Source organism: Cyrtonyx montezumae, unplaced genomic scaffold (assembly GCF_038088225.1).
Source record: "Cyrtonyx montezumae isolate F1298 unplaced genomic scaffold, pur_monq_1.0 scaffold_75, whole genome shotgun sequence".
In the NCBI taxonomy this organism is placed as follows: Eukaryota; Metazoa; Chordata; class Aves; order Galliformes; family Odontophoridae; genus Cyrtonyx; species Cyrtonyx montezumae.
The window spans coordinates 225,257-240,257 of NW_027072084.1; the positions used below are offsets into that span (position 1 = coordinate 225,257).

General features: G+C 54.0%; 2 protein-coding genes across 6 annotated transcripts in view; one reads left to right on the top strand and one right to left on the bottom strand.

The window, feature by feature from the left end:
- The window catches only part of POGZ (pogo transposable element derived with ZNF domain), a 32,745-nt gene extending 24,813 nt beyond the window's left edge, over positions 1–7,932 (top strand). For 4 of the 5 annotated variants that reach the window (XM_065751568.1, XM_065751570.1, XM_065751574.1 and 1 more), the window contains 10 exons: positions 516–670; positions 910–1,010; positions 1,305–1,451; positions 2,247–2,381; positions 2,722–2,888; positions 3,424–3,564; positions 3,898–3,957; positions 4,229–4,341; positions 5,048–5,072; positions 5,190–7,932. In XM_065751568.1, coding sequence (XP_065607640.1) covers positions 516–670; positions 910–1,010; positions 1,305–1,451; positions 2,247–2,381; positions 2,722–2,888; positions 3,424–3,564; positions 3,898–3,957; positions 4,229–4,341; positions 5,048–5,072; positions 5,190–6,762 — 2,617 coding nt within the window. In that variant the 3' untranslated portion in view covers positions 6,763–7,932. The remainder of the gene's footprint in view (positions 1–515; positions 671–909; positions 1,011–1,304; positions 1,452–2,246; positions 2,382–2,721; positions 2,889–3,423; positions 3,565–3,897; positions 3,958–4,228; positions 4,342–5,047; positions 5,073–5,189) is intronic. The other variant, XM_065751569.1, reaches the window with a different exon arrangement.
- An 806-nt stretch (positions 7,933–8,738) lies between these two features.
- Positions 8,739–11,026, bottom strand: PSMB4 (proteasome 20S subunit beta 4). The gene is made up of 7 exons (XM_065751581.1): positions 10,883–11,026; positions 10,420–10,626; positions 9,866–10,012; positions 9,628–9,709; positions 9,415–9,531; positions 9,000–9,088; positions 8,739–8,859 (listed from the first exon to the last, which is right to left on the bottom strand). The coding sequence occupies exons 1-7, from the start codon at positions 11,002–11,004 to the stop codon at positions 8,847–8,849; spliced, it is 777 nt and encodes a 258-aa protein (XP_065607653.1). The 5' UTR covers positions 11,005–11,026; the 3' UTR covers positions 8,739–8,846.
- Between the last annotated feature and the right edge of the window lie 3,975 nt (positions 11,027–15,001).

The following is a 15,001-nucleotide window of genomic DNA, read 5'->3' on the forward strand; positions in this document are numbered from 1 at the left end:
AGGGATGCAGCGTGCCACAGAAAGGCTGTGGTGTTCGGGTGCCTCAGATCTGCAGGAGTGAAAATAAGGTGGGAGTGGCATTCTCTCAGGTATCCCAATGTGTATGTATGAGAAAAGTGAGGCAGTTTGTCTGTCATCACACACATGGGTCAGGGAAAAATAGAATAGAATAGAAGAATAGAATGCTGGAGGAGAAGAATGGAAGAGAAGAATAGTGGCTGGAGTCAGAAGGGCTCCAAAGCACTTTACTACAACATCTCCCCTGTGCTTCTAGAGGTACAGCATGGGGCATTGCTGGGCAGGGATTGTGCATGCTTGTGTTGGGAAGAGTGAGAAGGAACCACTTCAGCCTATTTGGGTCAAAGTTACTTTCTTTTTATCAATCAATCTTTTGGGCCCTTAATAATGATAAAATGGGTTAAAAACCTCCTGGGGTAGCGTTCCCAGTGCTGTCAGGATTACAGGTGCAAAACGTGCGGATATCTGCTCACACCCTTTCTGTTCATCACCATAAGGTTTATGAACCACATGAAGCACCACGTGGAGCTGGACCAGCAGAACGGAGAGGTGGACGTGCACACCATCTGCCAGCACTGCTACAGGCAGTTCTCCACTCCGTTTCAGCTCCAGTGCCACTTAGAGAATGTCCACAGTCCCTATGAGTCAACAAGTAAGCTGGTTTTGCTGCTGTAGTTCTGGGTTTGGGAAAGTTTTTGTCTTATGTTAATTGCCAACCTGTTAAAATTAGTACCTCAATAAAAAGAGTTAGAGTAGTAATGATTTTTTTAAGGAACTGTTGTTCAAAGGAGCTTGGTGTACCTTGGTGATGTATATTTTAACTTGTTGTCCTTGTCCTCCAGCTGCTAGCTGCTTTTTCTTTTTTCTTTTCTTTTTTTTTTTCTTTTGCAGCAAAGTGCAAGATTTGTGAATGGGCATTTGAGAGTGAACCAATGTTCCTGCAGCACATGAAGGACACGCACAAGCCTGGGGAGATGCCCTACGTTTGCCAGGTACTAAAAGCCACTGTGCTATAAAGAGGAGGTGTCACTCTTGAGAAGATGAGGTTATGCTGCTGTGTGACACCTTTTCTTGTCCCTCTCTTGTCGTGAGATTTGTGCTCTCACTGATTCTGAACATAACATCTCCATGAATGAGCTAGCAAGTTCTTTGGGGCCTGGTTCCAAAACTGCACTGCTCATGGTCTGGGGAGGTCTGCACGGCGCCATTGGGATCTCCAGATCACAGTGGTGGAGGTGAGCTGGATTCTGACATGACTTCCCCACTGTTTCTGCCCACCCCTGTAGGTGTGTCAGTACCGCTCGTCGCTGTACTCAGAAGTGGACAGCCACTTCCGGATGATCCACGAGGACACGCGGCACCTGCTCTGTCCCTACTGCCTGAAGGTCTTCAAGAATGGCAATGCCTTCCAGCAGCACTTCATGAGGCACCAGGTACTGTGTCTGTCCTTGGTGGCAGTGCTTCAGTGTCTGCAGAGATTCATAGTGAGCGTGTGGGGAGACGTTGGGTTGGGGGATTGAATGGAAGAGAAGAGAGAAGGAAGAAAGAAGAAGAAAACTTGGTTGAAAGAGGGGTTTTGGTGAAAGCTGCATTCACTCTGTAACAAACACAATTTGCACGCTGTGTCATTCATAGGCGTTGTGCAGCAAAGAGGCACTGCTCCTTTAGGAGCAGCACAGATTGATGTTACGTAGCAGAAAGGAACACGTTTTTGCTTGGCTGTGTGTGCTGAGTGTGCTGGGTAACCAACAGCTCTGTGTTCACTGGGGCTTTAACACTTTTCCTGCAGGTAATAAATAAATAACGTTGTACACACACAAATGCAAATCAGTCTGGTAGCTGAGCGTTGTTTCCCTGTGTGTGCTGGCAGTATTGACAACATATTTGATGTGGGTATAGCTGGTGTGTGCTTGCAGAATATAGAAGTGTATCCTGCTTACCGAGTGCCTGCATTTATTTGCCCCAAAGCCCTTCATTGGTTTCTGGAAGAGACAAAAGCAAGTCAAGCTTGGAAGGAATATTTCCCCCAAGTACTGAAATAGATGGGGTCAGTGGGAGGGGAATGCTGTACCAGCAGCCCTCTCAGGTTCTAAAAAAGTGGGGCTTAGTTTTTGTAATAGGATGGAATAGTGTTGCTTTTCTTCTCTTTTTTAAGAACCAAACCAACCTGCTGTGTTATGGCTCCTCTTTCTCTGACATGGAATGTATTTCATTTGCATTTGCTTTAGAAGAAGAGTGTTTATCATTGCAACAAGTGCAGACTCCAATTCCTGTTTGCCAAGGATAAAATTGAACACAAGCTGCAGCATCACAAAACGTTCCGAAAGCCCAAACAGTTGGAGGGATTGAAGCCTGGAACCAAGGTAAGAAGTCCCAGTGTCAGTCCTGGTTCCCTGGGAAACATCCATAGCGTCTTTATGGGTGTGTGCAGAAGAGATGTTTGCCTCAGCTGCATCCAGTACATCACATTTGCTGGCCCAGCCAAGGCATCCACAAGTGAAGGTGCCTCACCGTGTTGGCTGGATGCCTTCTGTTCGGTGCAGACAGAGGCTCGTGCCTTGTGTCCCGCTCTAGGTGGAACAAGTTGTGTTGTAGAGCCCCTTTTTATTTTCTTAAGAGCCTCAGACTACTCTGAGAGGAGTCTGAACTGGGATAGCTCACTTTTGCCCTTGTGTTGAAAGAGTGTGGCTCTGTTCTGTGCAGGTGACAATCAGAGCATCCCGAGGACAGCCCCGGGCGGTGCCGATCTCTGCGAACGACATGGGGCAGGGCGCTGGGCAGGACGCCGCGCCGCTCTCCTCCGACCCTCAGCCCATCTTCCTGTACCCGCCCGTCCAGAGGAGCGTCCAGAAGAGAGCCGTCAAAAAAATGTCAGACTTGTTGCTCAGTTTCAGATTATAAAGATTTTTAAAGGCAGTGTAGTCGCTCTCGTTATGACACAGCGATGGATAATCGGTGTCTCACCGGTTGCCAAGGAAATGTTATACCAGGAGAATCTAGCTTCCCACAAAACAACACTGAAACATGTTATGAAAGCTATTAAGATGAAACTAAAATGCAGAACTCCCCGTGGCAGGGGGGCTGGAACCAGGTCATCTCTAAGGGCCCCTCCAATCTAAGCCATTCTGTGATGAATAATTAGGTGGACAATTTGACAGAAACAGTGGGATTACATCACCACGAGGGCTTTCTTCCCAGCCCGTGTCTTATTTTTATTTATTAACCACTCCATCATGATGTGTTCCTGGCAAGTGGGAGACATTTAGCCTGGCACTGAGATGCCCTGAAAAGCTTGGGTGCAGGATGAGAGCAGTTGGAAGTTGATGTGTGACCTTAACTTTGTGTCCCGATGGTTGTAACTGCAGAAACCTGTCCCCACTGATGGCCACGTCTCTCTCTTCTCAGGAGTGTCCTGGGCAGGCAGACCTGCCTGGAGTGCAGCTTCGAGATCCCCGACTTCCCAAACCACTTCCCCACCTACGTCCACTGCTCGCTGTGCCGCTACAGCACGTGCTGCTCCCGAGCCTACGCCAACCACATGATCAAGTAGGTGTGATGGCACCGAGACCCCTCCTGGCTGAATGTCATGGCATCCCACAAAAGGGGTACCACGAGATTGCAGTCCAGTGCCTGGTGTGTAATGTGTGCATTCTCTGTCAGCACAGAAGTGGGCATTGGCATTGGGATAAGCCCTTGAACAGGTTTTTTTATTCAGACATGGGATTTTCGTTCCTTCAAAAACAAATCTGGCAGACAAAATAGGATTATTGAAACCAGGGTTGGGTCTGTCTTTGTAAACATGCCATATTTCACATGGTTTTATAGCCCTTCAGATATCTGTAATCGTTCTGACATTTCATTAACCCTTTTGTCATGCAGCAACCACGTTCCCCGGAAGAGTCCCAAATACTTGGCGTTGTTCAAGAACTACACTGCCTGGTGAGGGAAGATTTGTCATCTCACTTTAATCACCTGGGGATCCATTTCCTGATCTGTTGTGTTCTTTACTTTCACATCTGCTTCTTAAGAAGCACTGCTTAATATTTGCAGCATAGCAACATAGGTGGAAGGAAGGCAGCCACGGTTGCCTCCCAGTGGGAGGTCTGTGCCTTAGGGAGGGAGGGGGCACTGTAGCAGTTTTTTCCCCGGTGTAAGCATGCACCTCTTTAAATAGCCAACGCTGATACGAAGCTCACTTCTCGTTGTACAGTGGCGTGAAGCTGTGCTGCTCCTCCTGCCTCTTTGCGTCGTCGGAAGGTGATGTGATGGCCAAGCACTTGGTCTTCAACCCATCACACGAGTGCAGCAACATTATTTTCCGAGGTAGGAGTTCGGAAAAGGAGCAGAAATGTTTTAATAATTAACAAAAGACATAATCCACGAGTTCCTGGAGCCCAGCTCAGACACAGCCGTTTGGCCAAGCACTCACTGACTGCTCAGCTCCAGTGAAATGCAGCTTGGGGACCTTCTGTAGTTGCTGAATGTGTCACAATTGTTATGGAGATGAGAGCTAAGCCTCGAGTGAGGCTGTCAGCCTGAGCTCAGCTGTGGAGCTTAGATCTCGGGAGATATTCCCAGGAAGGAACAATGCGGAGGGCTTCTGCGAGCTGCTCTGTTCCTCTGAGGCATCATTGTACCTCTGTGACAGGGAGAGGCCTCGAGCAGCTGCTAATGTTGGGCTTTGAATGGGGTCTGGAGCTGCTGTTCCAACCGTTTGTTGCCATTAGCACAATTTGTAAAACTGAAGGTCATTGCCTGCAGCGATCTGGCCAAAGTTAAGCTTTCCTAACTCACGGTGTTATTTCTGACAGATTCGGGTTTTGGTGTGGTTTTGGTGCTGCTCTGCACTACTGGGCAGTTCTCATTGGTTTGAATGTGGGTGCAAGACCTCTTGGGGGAGGGGATGGGGTTGAACGATCATCTGCAGCAGATGGGGATGCCTGAGCTTTATCTCGGCGAGAGCACTGTGTTTGCCCTGACTTGTTGCTTGTTTGCAAAGCCACAGCCATCTTTGTCTTTTTTCTCACAGGGCCTACTTGGATATCACATTCCAGGTAAAGTCTTTGTGAACTCTCCTATCGTTTGCTGCAGTCTGGAGGTTGTTTGCTTGTTTTCCCCCTGCGGTTTTATTTCCTTGGTTTTAAGAAGGCACTGTATTCTCTCCCTTCAAGGCACATCCAGCCCCAGGACAGAAGCATGAAGAACACGTGCCCTGCTTATTCCCCCAGTAAAGCTGCTACTGTGAAAACTAAGTCTGCGTTACCCGCTAAGGACGACCTGGAGCCTGAAGTGGCACTGGGAGCCCAGCCCCGGCCCCTGCTTTCCCAGGAGGAAGAGTGCTTAAATATCGATGCTCAGGAAGACGAGCAGCCCATGAAGGAGCCCGAGCCTGCGAGCAGAAAGGAGCAGCTGTCGGTGAAGAAGCTGCGGGTGGTACTGTTCGCGTTGTGCTGCAGCACGGAGCAGGCGGCCGAGCACTTCCGGAACCCGCAGCGCCGCATCAAGCGTTGGCTGCGGCGGTTCCAGGCTTTCCAGGAGGAGAACTTGGCCTCACTGTCGGAGGGCAAATACCTGAGCTTGGAGGCCGAGGAGAAGCTGGCAGAGTGGGTGCTCACCCAGCGGGAGCAGCAGCTGCCCGTCAACGAGGAGACGCTGTTCCAGAAGGCCACCAAGCTCGGCCGCTCGCTGGAGGGCGGCTTCAAGATCTCCTACGAGTGGGCCGTGCGCTTCATGCTGCGGCACAACCTCAGCATGCACACGCGGAGGGCGGTGGCCCACCCGCTCCCCAAGGAGGTGGAGGACAATGCCGGCTGCTTCATCGAGTTTGTGCAGCGGCAGATCCACACGCAGGACCTGCCCCTCTCCATGATCGCGGCCATCGATGAGATCTCCCTCTTCCTCGACGTGGAGGTGCTGAGCAGCGACGACAAGAAGGAGAACGCTCTGCAGACGGTGGGGACCGGCGAGCCCTGGTGCGACGTGGTCCTCACCATCCTCGCTGACGGGAGCGTTCTCCCCACGTTGGTCTTCTACAGAGGCCGCGTCCAGCAGCCCGCCAACGTGCCTGAGTCCATCATGCTGGAGGCAAAGGAGAACGGCTACAGCGACGACGACGTCATGGAGTCGTGGGCGTCGCGAGTGTGGCAGAAGCACACCGAGTGCCAGAACAGCAAGGGCATGCTGGTGCTGGACTGCCACCGAACGCACCTCTCGGAGGAGGTACTGTCCCTGCTGAGTGCGTCCAGCACTCTCCCGGCCGTCGTACCCGCTGGCTGCAGCTCCAAAATCCAACCCCTGGATGTTTGTATAAAAAGAACTGTGAAAAATTTCTTGCATAAAAAGTGGAAGGAGCAAGCCAAGGAGATGGCGGACTCCACGTGCGATTCGGACATCCTTCTCCAGTTGGTTTTGTGTTGGCTGGCGGAGGTGCTGGAGGTCATCAGTGACTCTCCCGAACTCGTGCAGCAGTCCTTCCTGGTGGCCAGCGTGCTGCCAGGGCCGGACGGCACGGCCAACTCACCCACACGCAACGCTGACATGCAGGAGGAGCTGATCGCGGCGCTGGAGGAGCAGCTGAAGTTGGGTGAGGAGCAGCAGCCGCAGGAGGAGGCGGAGGGAGAGGATCGGCCCCAGGACGAGGAGTGCGCCGACCCCGAGGTCCTCCATCAGCTCTTCGAGGGGGAGAGCGAGACTGAGTCGTTCTACGGCTTCGAAGACGCCGATTTGGATCTGATGGAAATCTGAGCACTGAGCTGGTGGTCTGCAAAGGGTTGTTCTTTCAATAAATGTCGGATGAGACCATTACACTTCCCTGTGGATTTGTGGGTTTAGGAAACTTGTAGGCGATCACTCAGATAAATAGCCATTTATGCTGTTCATTTATAAGTTTTGTGCTTTTTTAAAGAAAAATCACTGTGTTGGTATTTTCTGAAGATATATTGTGGGTGAATATTTTTGCGTTTTCTTTACCTCACTGTATCATAGTTTTCTGTTTTTATTGTGCAGAAATGTTTTGAATTATACATTGTCAATGTGACCATTTCTAAAGAAAGGAGGACGGATGTAGCTAACGAAGCAGTATATAAACCTTTTGGATGTCTTAACACAGGTTGTTTTTATTTCTTTTTTAACACTTGACCCAGAGCTTTAGGTTTCTGTGCTAAATTTAGGTATGAACGATTGCTTTGAAGTGTGAACTTTTTCCAATTGGCCCTTAAGAGTTGGGTTTGGTTTTTCTTTTTTTTTTCCCTATTCTTTTCTTTCATTTTAAAGAGCAATTGCTGTGCTTGTGAGCTGGGGTTGTGCTCCAGACACAGGCAGCAGCATTTTGCCCATTCAGTGCCAGCAATGGTTCTTGGAGCCCCGGCGCTGCCCGGTGCCGACGCGCGGTTGGGTCGGGGTCCTCCAGGGGGAACCCACCACCACCGCCCCAAAGAGTCCCTGAGAGAGGGTGCAGATGGCAGAGGGAAGTCGAGGCCGCCTCGATCTTCCCGCAGAGGTGGGAGTTAAACGTATGGACCATTAAGCGCTGATTGACGACGAGTAGTGATGAACGTGCTTTAACCAGTGGCATCAGACGCTACGTTCCTTAGAATTAGAAATCCGATTGAACGAAACAAACTGTGACATGCACAAAAAGAAGACGTTTGTTTTTATTTTTCACTGCCAGCTTAAATTTTTCTACAATTTGCATGTTTGAGGGTTTTTTAATTGTATGTATTACGGTATAAGCGGAAGCATTTTGACATACAGAATTCAGAAGCACCTGCACCTTTCTGTTTCCATAGAGGTTTTGTGAACCTGCCCTATGACCTGAGGAAAGCAGGAGGCAGCATGTGCAGACCTGTAAATGGTTCATCTTTAAAATGTACATACGTGGAACATTTAATAAAACCAGGGAAATGGATTTATAAACACGCGTTTTTATTATGGAGAGCTGTGCAGCTGTTGGGATATCACAGTGCCCCACGGAAAACACGGGAGCAGAGCACAGAGCTCCACTCCGCGTGGATTCCCTCTGCCTGCAGGGATGCAGCCCACTCTGCTGGGAGCATGGCTGAAGCTGTGCATGTGGCATTAACACCCGAGGCACAATTCTGCCATTGGAGTTCCTTATGCTCAGCGGTAGCAGTACCACTCTTTAACGTTCATAAATGATTGCAGGGCTGAGAAATTCCCAATTGAAGAGGCACAAGCTGCCCTGGGTGGGTTACTGGAACACCCCACTGCCACGGCAGCTCGTGGTCCCAGAGATTTTTCTTTAATTAGGGCAAATGCTGAAGCAATTGTGTATTTCACTTAAGATTCAGGCACATGGGAGGTGAACAGGCATCAGCCAGGACCAGGACCAACTCAGGTCCCGCAGCTGAGTCCTTCAGTTGCTGCTGTCCTGCCCTCGGCACCACCTGGCAACACGGAAACCTTTACTACAGCACAGAAGGCGAAAACGCGTTGTCACCTTTGGCAGAAATGAGCCCACAGTGTTAATTGGAGGCGGTGAAGGAGCACTTTGACCCAAGACAGAGTCTGATAAAGGCACTGCCAAGGGGAGGAGGACTGTAATTGTCTTCAGTGGAGCACAGTGCCTACCAGAAACCATTCAGCAAACAAACAACGACATCTTTGCTGCCCTTCTCCAGGAATAAAGGTCTCAGCTCTGCAGCACAGCCCTGTGTGGAGGAGTCAGAACCTTCAATTCTGGACAGAGCACAAACACAGGATCCTCTTAATGGGTTTATTTTATTTCCAAAAGAAATCAGAACTTGAAAAGGAGTTTTCTGATGTACGTCATCCAGGAACACAGACACAACAAAGCAGTTCTGCAGAAATCACTCGAAGCCACTGCAAGAAGAGCATTTATAGGGTCAGGATGTTACGCTGTAGGGATGTGGTGTGTGTGTGCACCAGCACGATCAGAGCACAGCTTTGTACTGAAAAGGTACAAAAGAGCAACAGCTTGGAGCACGCTGCCTGCCCGTTACCTGATGAGGTGTGCGATGTCCCAGTTGGCCTCCAGGGTCAGTGGTCCCTCCACCTCCACTCCTTTCTCTGTTGCAATGGCGACTTCATACTGAAGAGAAGAGATGGCAGAAGTTTTCAGTAAAGCCCAACCTCCAGATTCAGATTTAAAGTGGGCCCTACCAAAGCTCTCATCATTAACTGCCAATAGTGATCACTGAGTCCAACTCAGCATCACGGGTCCCATCCAACTTGGGATCTTAGATGATTCTGTGATTCATTTGCTTTAGTGTGGCTCTGCATTCAGTAATGTTTTTCTTTTTCCTGGGTGGACACTATGGTAGGTATGCTCCCAAAGCTACAGGATTTTAGCTCTGGGTGTCACTGTGGAGATGGGAGATTGAGCACAAAGTTCTGCAGCCAACGTGCAGCACTCACTCTGTTGAAGGACCGAGCATCTCTGTAATACAAAATCTTCATGCAGCGCTCAATCAAGTCACGGGCTTCCTCCTTAGTCAGGCTGGGCTTCTTCTCCAAAGCTTCCCTCATCAACGGCTGAAAAAACAGTCATCAAACCCAACAGCTCAGCTGTCACCCAGCAGCAAGGCTGCTGCTTCAGAGTGCTCCACATTCCCACTTGTGTGCACTCACCTGGGCCAGGTACGCACCGTACCCCGTAGCGAGTGTGGGGGCTTCGTAGGCCACGCCAAGCATGTCCACGTACCCAAGGAAACTGAAGGACAGAGCTGTGAGTATGACCACTGTGCAAAGGGAGGGCACCCAGAGCACAGCTCCTAGCCAATGGACCCCCCACGTCCTTCTCTGCACGGAGAAACACTAAAAGATGTTCCCATCCAACAGAACTGGGCTGGTGGGGTCTCATCCTCACCTCTCACCATTGTAGTACCCTCCAATGACGACAGTGTTCCACAGTGGGTTGATCTTGGACCTCCGGTTGTACATGACTCTGGTGAGCCAGGAATGAATGGCTTTGGGGCTGTAACTGTGGCCATCTCCCAGCAGTTCCTCATCAATCCTAAAGCAGAGAGAAACACTGCTCAACTCAGAGGAGCTGAGAGCCACCAGGCTGGCACCCAGCATACCTATGCTGTGAGCAGGTCAAGGGATCACAGAACAGGACCTCTAAGATCATCAAATCCAACCCCAACTCATCACCACTCATAGAATCCCCGGGGTTGGAGAAGACCTCCAAGACCACCAAGTCCAACCATCAAGCCACCTCTAACCACTAAACCACATCCATCCTTCTCATGAAACCCTCACGCCAACTCCCCAGGGGCTGCCTGGAAACACCAACATACACCATCAGAAGTGGCCAAAGGCGGCCGGTAAGCAAAGGATACAGAGCTGGACGACTCCAAGGAGTCCCTTCGGACTCGAGATGTCCTGCGGTGCGCTACAGCTGAAAGCAGGAGGACTTACACCATCTGGTTGATGATCTGCGCCAGGTACTGGAAGTCGGCGTAGTCTCCGGAGGCGCCCAGCACGGTGCTGTCGTTGACCCTCAGCAGCCGGGAGATGTTGCGGAAGCGCGCGAGGGAACCGTAGGAGCCCATCATGTCCGCCGCGATGATGACACCGCCCTCGAACTTGACGCCCAGCACCGACGTGCCCGTCACCATGGGGCTCCTGAGGACCCACACGTCAGTGCCGCCCCTCAACTCAACCCCCCCCCCCCACACACACACACACCTCGAAGCCCTCGCCCGGGCTGCCCGCAGCCGCCCCCCCCCCCCGCTCCCCTCGCGGTGCCCCCACCCCCGCCCATCTGTGCCCCCCACGAACCCCACGGCAGCGCGTCCCACTGCCCCGTCCCGCGCCCCCGTCCATATGGCCCCGCCCCCATCCCCGACTCTGCCCCAACCCCAGTTCCCCCCCCGCTCACAGGGTACCGCTGTAGGGCCGCACCCCGGCCCCGATCCCGACCCCCCCGGGGCTGTACGCTGCCCCCGGAGAGGGACCCCCGGCCCAGAACGGCGGCGGCGCGCGCGCTCCGTGCACCTCCATCTTAGTCACCGTGCGGCCGCGCTGCGCACGCGCGCCGGAAGCGAGACCGCCGGCGGCCACCGTAGTGCGAGGGGTGGGACGGCGCCATCTTGGGGGGGACGAAGGAGGGAGAGAACCTGAGCGGCGCCATGTTGGGAGTGGCGAAAGAGAGAGGGCTGACAGATGCGGAGGGGGCGTGGTTGGGGGCGTGTTTTTTACGGCTTGGCTCCACCCTAAGGCGGGGCCTCGTGCGGAGCGGTCCAATGGGAGCGCAGGGGGTGGTGCGTGGCGGAGGTAACAGGTTGGGGCGGCGGCGGAGGTGTGCGGGGCGGTGCGGAGCGGTGAGTGCGGGGTTGCGGGGGTTATGGGGGTCCTGGCCCCATGGCGGGGCCCAGAGGGGTCGGGGCATAGGGATCGCGGTCTGCGGGTCTTGTCCTGCCCCATGGCAGAGCATGTACGGTCTGGGGTTGTAGGGGCTGCTGCCCTTAGAGTGCGTCCTGCACCAGATTGGAGCATATAGGGTTTGGGGCTATAGAGATCGGGGGCTGTGCAGCCTCTCCTGCCCCATGGCAGAACCCATAGGGGACAGAGTTCATAGGGGCTGATGTCTTCGGAAGGTGTCTTGCCCTGTGATGGAGTGTGTAGAGGCAGGGACCAGTGTGGCTGGAGTCCATGTAGCATGTTCTGCCCCATGGCAGAACCCAATGGAGCAGGGCCTATAGGGGCTGGGGTCTGTGGGTCCAGTCCTGCTCCATGGCAGAGTCTATAGGGCTAGGTCCATAGGGACTGCTGCCCTTGGAGCTTGTCCTGCTCTGTGACGGAGCCCATAGGGCTGTGCCTGCTGGTGTTGTCCTTCCTGGGTGTGCTGTGCCTGTAGGGCTGGGCCGCAGGGCTGTTCTTCCGGGGCCGTGCCCTGCCCCATGGCAGAACTTATGGGGCTGGAGCCCTGCAGCAAGTCTCACGGGGGCTGGCTCTGCGCAAGGGTTGCTTGACCCTGTGGTCCCCATACAGTCCTCTTACAAATCCCATAGAGGCTGGCTCTGCTGGGAGATGCTCTGCCCTACAGCAATCCCCATAAATCCTTGTTCTGAGGTGTGGCATGCCCCATAGTGCATCCCATAGGGTGCTTCCAGTAAGGATTCTGCTCTGCTTTGGGTCTTCTCCCTCCATCTATAGGATCCTTCAGGGATCCTCTGTCCTCTATAGCCCCTCCCTGCCCCATGGGCGCTCTGCCCCTTCTGTAGGGGATCTGAATTTCCTTATGGACCTTCTGGGTCCCCCTGCACCCCTCTATAGGAGGTGCTGTCCACCTTCCACAGAGCCTCACTGCCATGTTCCCATAGGCACTGCTCTGTAGGGCCCCGGAGCCCTACAGATCCCATTCCTGTCCCTTTCAGGGCTGCTCTGCTTGTAAATTCCACGCGGCCTTTGTGGCTCCGTCCTTATCTCTGCTGATAAGAGCCATGTCCCAGCCCTGCTCCTCCCACCCCAAACACTTCTGGGATTGTGGTTCCATTCCCTCAGGACCTTGTTAGCACTGAGATAATCATTTCGGAGCTGCCCAAGGGTGAGCCCCATCTCACAGCGGGGAAACACATTGCTCCAGGACCTCCTGGCGTCACCGGGGCCGACCCTTCCCGGCTGCGGGTGGCCGTAACGTGGCACCTCCTGCATCTTTAATGCTGCCCTACTTTGCCCGGTGCTCAGCTTCAGCGGGAGAGAAATGACAAATGTGTGCGGGGTGGGATGTGATACTGCTGGTCCCGGCCCACCCCAGTGCTGCTGGGGTCTCAGTGCTGCTGGAACCCGAAGTGCCCCCATCCCTACGGGCAGGGCTGCCCGGGTCACCTGTCCCCGGGATAACCTGTCCCTGTGCTCTGTGCCCGCTGTTCCAACCCTTTGTTTGCAGCATGCGGATCGCTCTGGGCTGGGTTTGCTCCCCACCACCCTGACCAGTCAGGCTGGTTTGGAGCGCGGCTTCCAGCTTGGATCCCATAGATAAGGATCCCATAGATAACGATTCTGTAGATAGTGCGGCTTCCAGCTTGAATCCCTTAGATAAAGATCCTGGTCCTGTACACAGCAATCCCATTGAAAGTGCTGCTTCCAGCCCTGATCCCATAGGTAAGGATCCCCTAGACAGCAATGCCATAGACAGTGTGATTTCCAGCTTAGCTCCCATAGATAGCGATCCTACAGACAGCACATCTTCCAGCCCCGATCCTGTAGGCAGCGATCCCATACAGAGCACGGCTTCCAGCCCCGATTTCTCAGAGGTCTGTCCCATATAGCTCCTTTTCCATCTAGGATCCCAGAGATAGCAATCCCGTAGCGGTGCAGCTTCCAGCCCCGATCCCATAGCTCACCCACCACTTGTGACCCCCTTTTTGTCCCATTGTGGTTCCTTGCAGTATTTCCTTCTCCTGTTTTGTGGTGCTTTGTGTCTCCATTCCCGTGGGCTGTCAGAGTTGCCCACTGGGGTTGGCTATGGGGTTGGCTGCTTTCCTAGGCCATTGAGTTGGCCGTTAGGGTTGGCTGTGCTCATGGACTGTTGGGGTTGGCCATTAGGGTTGTCCTTTAGGGCTGGCTGTTGGCCTCGGCCACTTTCGTGGACGCTGAGATCGGCCACTGGGGTTGGTTGCAATTGTGGACTGTTGGGGTTGGCCATTAATTTTGGCTGTTGGTGTTTGCCATGCTCGTGGACCATCGGGTTGTGACCCACTGGCAGCCATCCTCCCGGGGACAGCTTTCCCCAGCAGCCGTTGGGTTTTAGGGCTGCATGCCCGGTGCAGCGGGGCAGGGAGTGGGACGGGGCCATCGGTCCCTGGTTGATGATTAACCCGAGTGCTCAGGGAGCGTGGTGACGTCCCTGGGCGTGGGGAGGACGTGGCCCCATGACGTGCTCCCGGTTTCGGGTTTCGGTGATCCTGGCGCAGCCCCGGTGTTTGTCGGGGCTGTGTGCAGGGCGCTGCCAGCACACGGAAGCACACAGACTTTGTCCTTATTGAGCAATCGGCGCTGCAGGTGGAGCAGAGCCTTTGGTGCGCGGCCTGAACCCAGAAAACGGGCGGGAAGAGAGAGATTTCTGTGCTCGGATCCCGCTGTCCCCATTCCCATCCCACGGGCCGGGACGTGCGGTGCTGCTGGCCTTCCCCTCCCGGCGCTGCCCTCCCGTTGCACAACAGCTCTGCGGTTGCGGTGCCCACAAAGGGCCCTTTGTGCTCCGTATCTGCATGAGCGGCGTTGGCCGCCTGCCACGCACGGCCGCGGGGACCGCGGGCAGAGCTGGGTGCTGCTGTGCTCCGTGGGCGATGTGCCCTCGGGGACGATAGATGGGGTCCCCACTCTTGTCTCCCTCATTTGCACTGCGATCCCCTCCCGGGGGCTGTGGGATCAGCGCTGCGTTCCTGTGTTGGAATGTGGTCTGTTCCCCTTTATCTGTGCGCTGGAGCCCGGCCAGGATGGGGCATTCCCGGGGATTAGTGCTCACCTGCTCCTGGCTCCAGCTGTGGGGCTGACCCACTGCGTGCCCATGGAGGGAAAGAATCCGTCCTCACTGCTGCATCCCTATGGGGTGGCAAGGAGGGCATCGTGACCATGGGATGACCATGGGGACGTTTGGGATCTGGTGCCAATCTCGTTACCGTGATGCCATGTGGGGACAACGAGCTCATGGCAGCAGCCCACGTCCCCACGGCTGTCCCGCTGGGCACCAGGTGCCACCACCTCCTCCATCTGCTCGGGGCCAGTTCCGTGCTGTGGCTGAGCTTGGCACCAACACTCTGCCATGTGTCAGGGTTGGCAAAACCTCAGTGCCGGCACCGTGGGGTCCCCGTGGCCATTTGTCCTCTGCAACGTGCCTGGAGCTGAGGCTTTGGGGTGGGCATGGGGGCAGACTCAGGGGCTGCCCGGGGCTGACACTGAGACCGAAAGCTGAAGTCGTGAGATTTTGGTGCCGTTCTCCCTTTTCCTCTACGTGCGGGACGTGGTGACCCCGGCTCCGTGCCACCATCCCACA